The sequence below is a fragment of the Oncorhynchus keta genome, chromosome 29 (assembly GCF_023373465.1).
Source record: "Oncorhynchus keta strain PuntledgeMale-10-30-2019 chromosome 29, Oket_V2, whole genome shotgun sequence".
Lineage (NCBI taxonomy): Eukaryota > Metazoa > Chordata > Actinopteri > Salmoniformes > Salmonidae > Oncorhynchus > Oncorhynchus keta.
Window position 1 is genome coordinate 45,782,384 of NC_068449.1, and position 8,250 is coordinate 45,790,633.

The following is an 8,250-nucleotide window of genomic DNA, read 5'->3' on the forward strand; positions in this document are numbered from 1 at the left end:
AGCCTCATCTTATTTTTAGATGGACAACCCACTGGGTGGACTTGATAGATTTAGAATTTAACCTACTACCTTTCCATTCGGTGCCCTGTTTGAGTAGTGTGCCCAAAACAGAAAGCATGCGTGATATTTACTTTGCATACGTTTTTACGCATGCTATTGATCAGAGAGAGAGAGAGAGAGAGATTAATCTCCCTCTACACAACTGTTGCTCTAATCCTCTTTGAGAGGATAGGCTTAGTAAAACTACAGGTTGGAAACACTGCTGCAGCCATATTGAACAGACATTTTGTTTAAAAAAATAAAAAGAACGATTGTTTTTTATTTTATTTGATTACCATATTCTAATGACTATTTAGCCTACTGAGTCTTTTTACAACTAACTTTGAAGCTTATTTTTGGCCAAGTCACTTCTGATGAATCAGTAGGCTAATTAATTGTAATGGTCTAATTTGGTAACCGTTTAATTAGTGGTTGTAGATTAGAATATCTCTTCTTGATAGTTTAGAGATTGTGACAGTGGCAACACAGTTTTGAAGATGAAGGACCGACTGGAACAGTTGAAGGCGGTAAGCTTAGTCTTTTTATACACTTGTTCATGTTTTCGTGGCCTTGCTTGCTATTAGCTTAACATATAACCGTTGCTAATCATATAGAATGATATAATAGGGATGGGGGACGTATCTGATTTACTTGTTTGTTTTTGTCGAGGTATCTGATTTAATCGTTTTCTTTTTGCGCACTAGATGCGGTTGGTTGCGGTTGAGCGGTTTGACCACAACGTTCGATCAACTGTTGATCCCATTTTCAGGCCTAGAAAAGCAGAAATAGTCTAGTTGAATATTGCGCTATTAAACATTAGAGTATTAAGTTATTCTTGGAAGTAGGTAGGACTAATTGGGGTGTGATGATATTTAGGCTGTTTATTGGTGGTGCGTTACAAATGGAGGTGGGTGGGTAAAGAGAGGGGAACAGAAGGGTTGATTAAGGAAATATGAAATGATTGTTTTTATCCTAATTTCCTCCACCTCTTCCAAGGTCTCAAGGTAATCGATGTACTGTAGGCTATTCATTGTAGCTTATGTGCACCGCAAGCCTAATTGGGTCTGGTTTAAAAAACAACAACTTTATAGTGTATTCAAATCACATTGTTTCACTGACCGCTAAAAAGACTGTGAGTGTGATTATCTCACCACAACAACTCTGCTGGCTGTGTGTGTGTGTGTGTGTCAACAGAAAAGTGATGTGGCTGGGGACGATGTGGAGGTTCCAGTGGAGAACCAAGCCTTTATGGATGACTTCTTCGCCCAGGTATTTCCGGCCATACTCCTGATGTATGTGTGTGTGTGTGTGTGTGTGTGTGTGTGTGTGTGTGTGTGTGTGTGTGTGTGTGTGTGTGTGTGTGTGTGTGTGTGTGTGTGTGTGTGTGTGTGTGTAGGTGTTCGCCATACTGTGTGCGTGTGTGTTCACCGGTGTGTCATCATTGCCCGTCTCGGTCTCAGATTGAGGAGATTCGCAGCAGCATCGATAAGATAGATGAGAGTGTGGCGCAAGCAAAGAAGCTGTACTCGACCATCCTCTCCGCCCCTACATCAGAGCAGAGTAAACATCATCCTTCAATCCCTCTCTCTCTCTCTCTCTCTCTCTCTCTCTCTCTCTCTCTCTCTCTCTCTCTCTCTCTCTCTCTCTCTCCTTCACTCTCTCGCTCTTCTCCTTGTTATCTCACCCACTTTCATTCCCATTCCAAAGTTTTCCGTCCTTTGTGGCTTGTTGATACTTCTATGTTACAACCTCTCTCTCTCTCTTTTTTTTCTTCTCTTTCTCTGTCTTCACCAGAGACGCAAGATGACTTGGAGGCGGTCACCAACGACATCAAGAAAGCAGCCGGCACCGCTCGCAACAAACTAAAGAGTAAGTCCTTCCTGCCCCTTTAAATATTAAACGCACCATATCTTACCCCACAGTCTTTCTGACGACCAACCGTATTCTGACGACCAACATAAATGTATAAATGTAGCTTTCCTGTCAAGATCATGTGTGTTTCTTCATTGCCATGGACGGCAATACCATGGTAGCTATTGTTGTCGGTGGCCGTAGTCATGGTAACGGGTGCATGTTCCCATCCCTGGCAGGTATCGAGAAGCAACTTGAGACAAACACAGAGGAACGGTCGTCAGCAGACACGAGGATCCGGAAGTCCCAGGTAACCCTTTAAAAAACGAACTAACCTCAACAAGATCCTTAACCCTATCGGTTTGCACGTCAATCACGTCCCCGTCATTTTTCCTGTTGGAGACCGGGGTTGGAGACTCGGGTTTCATTCCCACTGGTTACCATAACAACCTCTTTACCCATCTCCACCTTTTTCCCAGCATGCCATCCTGGCCAAGAAGTTTGTGGAGGTGATGACCAAGTACAACGAGGCTCAGACGGACTTTAGAGACAAGAGCAAAGGCCGCATCGCCCGGCAGCTGGAGATCAGTGAGTCTGATGCCAGTCGTAGAGACAAGATACCTGGTGTAACTAGGGCCAGGGTTTTTGTTCCTGGACAAGTCAATTGTCAGGAAAAAAAATCCAGGCCCAAGTTGCATTACGTTGAAGATGGGAGTGCATGTTTCAACCTATCAAAGACAGACTCAAGCCAATACAGTGCTCTTTACCAGTTAAAATACTTGGAAAATCCTTTCAAATACTTTGAGTGTTTGCTTGAATCTGCCTGGAGTTGGACAGGATTGCAGTTTTGTTAATTTTCTTTTCTGGTTTATTAAGCCAGGCAAGCGGTAACGGACACAGATAAAGTATTTGAAGTATTTGTTTTAAGTATTTGAAACCCAGATCTACTTTTGATGGTATGTATTAGTTTATTCTATGCCAGCATTAAGGGCCTATTATATGTTGTTAACTTGTCATTAAGCCTTTTAAACATGTTATTAATCCTTTCATACGTGTTATTAACGCTTTTCTGTGAAATCTCCATTCCACAGCGGGAAAAACAACAACCGACGAGGAGCTGGAGGAGATGTTGGAAGGAGGGAACGCAGCCGTCTTCACCGCAGGGGTAATTCTGTGTGTGTGTGTGTGTGTGTGTGTGTGTGTGTGTGTGTGTGTGTGTGTGTGTGTGTGTGTGTGTGTGTGTGTGTGTGTGTGTGTGTGTGTGTGTGTGTGTGTGCGTGTGTGTGTGTGTGTGTGTGTAACCGATGTGAAATGGCTAGCTAGTTAGCGTTGGTACGCGCTAATATCGTTTCAATCGGTGACTTCACTTGCTCTGAGACCTTGAAGTAGTGGTTCCCCTTGCTCTGCAAGGGCCGCGGCTTTTGTGGAGCGATGGGTAACGATGCTTCGTGGGTGGCTGTTGTTGATGTGTGCAGAGGGTCCCTGGTTCGAGCCTGGGTATGGGCGAGGGGACGGACTAAAGTTATACTGTTACATTGATGCTGTTGACCCGGATCACTGGTTGCTGCGGAAAAGGAGGAGGTCAAAAGGGGGGTGAGTGGTACCGATGTGAAATGGCTAGCTACTTAGCGGTGGTACACGCTAACCGTTGTGTATATATGTGTGTTAAACCGTTGTGTATATCTTCTCCTATGTGTGTGGGTGACGTCACTTGCTCTGAGACCTTGAAGTAGTGGTTCCCCTTGCTCTGCAAGGGTATATCTTCTCCTATGTGTGCGTTGTGTATATCTTCTCCTATGTGTGTTTGTGGAGCGATGGGTAACAATGCTTTGTGGGTGACTGTTGTTGATGTGTGCAGAGGGTCCCTGGTTAAACCGTTGTGCGCCCGGGTATGGGCGATGTGTGGGACGGTCTAAAGTTATACTGTTACATGTACAAGAGGGAAAGCTATGTGTGTGTTGTGTGTGTGTGTGTGTGTGTGTGTGTGTGTGTGTGTGTGTGTGTGTGTGTGTGTGTGTGTGTGTGTGTGTGTGTGTGTGTACTATGTGTGTGTGTTAAAGCTATGTGTGTGTGTTAAACCGTTGTGAAAGCTTGTGAGTGTGTGTGTACAAGCTATGTGTGTGTGTTAAACCGTTGTGAAAGCTTGTGAGTGTGTGTGTACAAGCGAGAATGCTTGTGATTGTGTGTGTGTGTGTGTGTGTGTGTGTGTGTGTGTGTGTGTGTGTGTGTGTGTGTGTGTGTGTGTGTGTGTGTGTGTGTGTGTGTGTGTGTGTGTGTGTGTGTGTGTGTGTAAAACCGTTGTGTATATCCTCTCCTATGTGTGTGTTAAACCGTTGTGTATATCCTCTCCTATGTGTGTGTTAAACCGTTGTGTATACTCTCCTATGTGTGTGTTAAACCATTGTGTATATCTTCTCCTATGTGTGTGTTAAACCATTGTGTATATCTTCTCCTATGTGTGTGTTAAACCGTTGTGTATATCTTCTCCTATGTGTGTGTGTTAAACCGTTGTGTATATCTTCTCCTATGTGTGTGTGTTAAACCGTTGTGTATATCTTCTCCTATGTGTGTGTTAAACCGTTGTGTATATCTTCTCCTATGTGTGTGTGTTAAACCGTTGTGTATATCTTCTCCTATGTGTTTGTTAAACCGTTGTGTATATCTTCTCCTATGTGTGTGTTAAACCGTTGTGTATATCTTCTCCTATGTGTTTGTTAAACCGTTGTGTATATCTTCTCCTATGTGTGTGTTAAACCGTTGTGTATATCTTCTCCTATGTGTGTGTGTTAAACCGTTGTGTATATCTTCTCCTATGTGTGTGTTAAACCGTTGTGTATATCTTCTCCTATGTGTGTGTGTTAAACCGTTGTGTATATCTTCTCCTATGTGTGTGTTAAACCGTTGTGTATATCTTCTCCTATGTGTGTTTGTTAAACCGTTGTGTATATCTTCTCCTATGTGTGTGTGTTAAACCGTTGTGTATATCTTCTCCTATGTGTGTGTGTTAAACCGTTGTGTATATCTTCTCCTATGTGTTTGTTAATATCTTCTCCTATGTGTGTGTGTTAAACCGTTGTGTATATCTTCTCCTATGTGTGTGTTAAACCGTTGTGTATATCTTCTCCTATGTGTGTTGTGTTAAACCGTTGTGTATATCTTCTCCTATGTGTGTGTTAAACCGTTGTGTGTGTGTGTTAAACCGTTGTGTATATCTTCTCCTATGTGTGTGTGTTAAACCGTTGTGTATATCTTCTCCTATGTGTGTGTGTTAAACCGTTGTGTATATCTTCTCCTATGTGTGTGTTAAACCGTTGTGTATATCTTCTCCTATGTGTGTTTGTTAAACCGTTGTGTATATCTTCTCCTATGTGTGTGTGTTAAACCGTTTGTGTATATCTTCTCCTATGTGTGTGTGTTAAACCGTTGTGTATATCTTCTCGTATGTGTTTTGTAGATCATGGAGTCGGGTATATCGAAGCAGGCGTTGAATGAGATTGAGGCGCGGCACAAAGACATTGTGAGGCTGGAGAGCAGCATCAAAGAGCTTCATGACATGTTCGTGGACATTGCTATGCTGGTGGAGAACCAGGTAACCCTTCACACCTTTTAGTGTGCATCCCACACTATTCCCTACATAGTACACTGCTTTTGACCGCTGTTTGTGTGTGCGCCTCTCCCAACACTCCGCTCCGCCCACCCCCTTCAAAGGGCGGTATGATTGACAAGATTGAGAGCAACATGGACCAATCGGTGGGCTTCGTAGAGCGGGCGGTTGCCGACACCAAGAAAGCAGCCAAATTTCAGCAGGAGGCCCGTAGGGTGAGTGGGGCTGAAACCATAGAATTAGAATGAGGGTCGGTCGATGATGCCATAATAGGTGATTCTATTTCTACGGCTGAAACGTCCTGTTTATAGGTCCACTTCAGTCCGGACCCTAGACCTATTACCTATCACCTTGGTTCATACAGGTCAAGGGATACATTGGTTTTGTCCCAAATGGCACCCTATTACCTTCATAGTGCATTGCCTTTGAAAGTACTGCACTATACAGGAAAGTACTGCACTATACAGGAAAGTACTGCACTATATAGGGAAAAGGGTGCCATTTGGGACGCACTCTAAATCTACTGTCTTGCAACAGGGGGTTCAGCATTCTCACTGATGCAAAGAATCTCTTAAAACTTCAGAACCTGCAATGCCACATTTAGTTTCGAAATACTTATCTTGGCTTATGTTTTCTCTCTATGCTCAGGTCAATTGTCCCTTTCGTTTTTCTGATGTTTCTCTCGTTCTGTTTCTTCTCTCCCTTCCCTTCATTGTTTCTTTATATTTCTTCCTCCTCCACTTCCTCCTCTGTGTCCTCTTCCTCTCTCGCATCCTCTGTCTTTCTTTTGACTGTTTTGTTCTGTCTTCCGCCCTTTAGAAGCAGATGATGATCATGTGTTGCTGTGTCATCCTCTGTGTCATCGGAGGGTCCTTCCTCTACAGCTTTATCAAATAGGAAATACCGTCCGGGTAAAGCTGGTTGTAAAACTGAGATGTGTTCAAAACTCAAAACTTACACTTTTAAATCATGTATTGATGCAGAAGGATGTCAGCCTGGTCACAAATGTGTTTGTACTCTTGCAAACTCCATTCCTGTCCCTGTCAAGCCAAATATGTGTGGCATGGCGATGAGTGACAAGGAGTTGGCATGATAGCACAAACAGGCTGGCACTCAGGCTAAAAGGATGCAGATGTGCGTAAAAGATTTCTGGGTGTGATCAGGGCCTGTATTTATAAAGCCTTTCAAAGTGTGAGTGCAGATCTGGCATCAGTTTAACCTTTTAGATCACAATGAATAAGATTACATGGACAGGCGGTGCAGGATCCTAGATCAGCACTCCTTACTCTGAGATGCTTTATGAATACGGAACCAGATTAGATAACATTAGATCCAGGTTATTCTTAGTCTTTGTCCCACATGGCACCCTATTCCCTTTGTAGTACATAGGGAATAGGGTGCCATTTGGGATGTAGACTTAGGCTGTATTATTGGCCTCAATGTGATAATCACCTGTGACTCTGGCCTCAGGTGAAGTTGAAGAGGAGTGTCCCAGATTACCCCCAGTCTAACCTGGGTGGATGGATCAACAGTGGACACTGTCTGTCAAGAGATACATTCAGCGCTACTCAGAGGAGATACACCTCAGTCCGGCTAAAGGCCTTCCACACTACATTGTCTTTCGTCTTCTCTCTCTCTCTTTCCTTCCATCTTTTTCTCTCTCTCTCTCTCTCTCTCTCACACACACACACACACACACACACACACACACACACACACACACACACACACACACACACACACACACACACACACACACACACACACACACACACACACACACACACACACACACACACTCTCTCTCCCTCTTTTCCCTCTCTCTCTCGTTCTTTTTTTAAGGCATGCTTCCCCCCACAGCTCCTTTTCCCACTTCAAGGATTTGTGTCAATTAGCTTTGGTAGTGTGCTTCCTTAATAATCAAGGCGGAGACAGGTGAACGTTAACACTGTGTAATCATGTCAAGTAACCTAAAGATATTGGTAAACAAATAAAACGATGATTAAAAAAACTATACAATTTCTCACTGCCCTACTGACAGCTAGCAATCAAAAGGACCCCAAAAGGGCACGCTTTTATGTTGTTATTGTATTATTGTGTGTTGAAGTTATTGCATAATATTTCACCCACGCATTTCATTTTTATCCTACATGTGTATCGATGCATGTACCACCAGGGGGCATGCCTGTGTCAAACTGTCACATGCACTCTCTCTAGAAATGATGTGTATAAACCCTGGATGACTGTCAGGGGGCGCTGTATTGAAGCCACCGTGCAGCCATCTTGGTAATCCTCCTCAAGCGTTAAAAATATTTTGGAAGCAATAGAAATGGATTTGTTAATGTCTACATTCGTTTTGACACATTTTCATTTTTTTATTAAATACACTTTAATGCATACTTTTAAATGATATTATGTGAGCTAAAAAAAAATGTATATGGGGAGAGTACTTATGTTACTGTCACCACAACATAAAAACAACAACTTAAATACATGTAATTTTGTCCTTGAAATACCGTAGAATTACATTCATTCCTATGGAGGACTGCGCCTTAAGGGAATGCCAATATGGCTGACCGGTGGCTTCAAAGCATTTCATTGGCATCAACAGTCCAGGGTTTATTTATGTAAGTCATTGCTCTATCCTATCTAATAATAGATAAGATAGTATTTTTGTTGTGATGTGAGCAAGCAAGCAGTATCAAGTGAATAGCCAATATATGTGTTTGTGTCTTCAGTCGCATACGTTTGTAGTG

The 8,250-nt window shown here is 42.9% G+C and overlaps 1 protein-coding gene across 1 annotated transcript; it reads left to right on the top strand.

Annotated features, from left to right (window-relative positions):
* Positions 1-394: 394 nt before the first annotated feature.
* On the top strand, positions 395-7,104 carry LOC118362979 (syntaxin-3-like). The gene is made up of 11 exons (XM_052486642.1): positions 395-566; positions 1,234-1,308; positions 1,500-1,599; positions 1,834-1,908; positions 2,130-2,200; positions 2,370-2,478; positions 2,982-3,055; positions 5,345-5,479; positions 5,599-5,709; positions 6,314-6,405; positions 6,965-7,104. Exons 1-10 carry the CDS (start codon positions 537-539, stop codon positions 6,389-6,391), a joined length of 858 nt encoding a protein of 285 aa, XP_052342602.1. The 5' UTR covers positions 395-536; the 3' UTR covers positions 6,392-6,405; positions 6,965-7,104.
* The last annotated feature ends 1,146 nt before the right edge of the window (positions 7,105-8,250 follow it).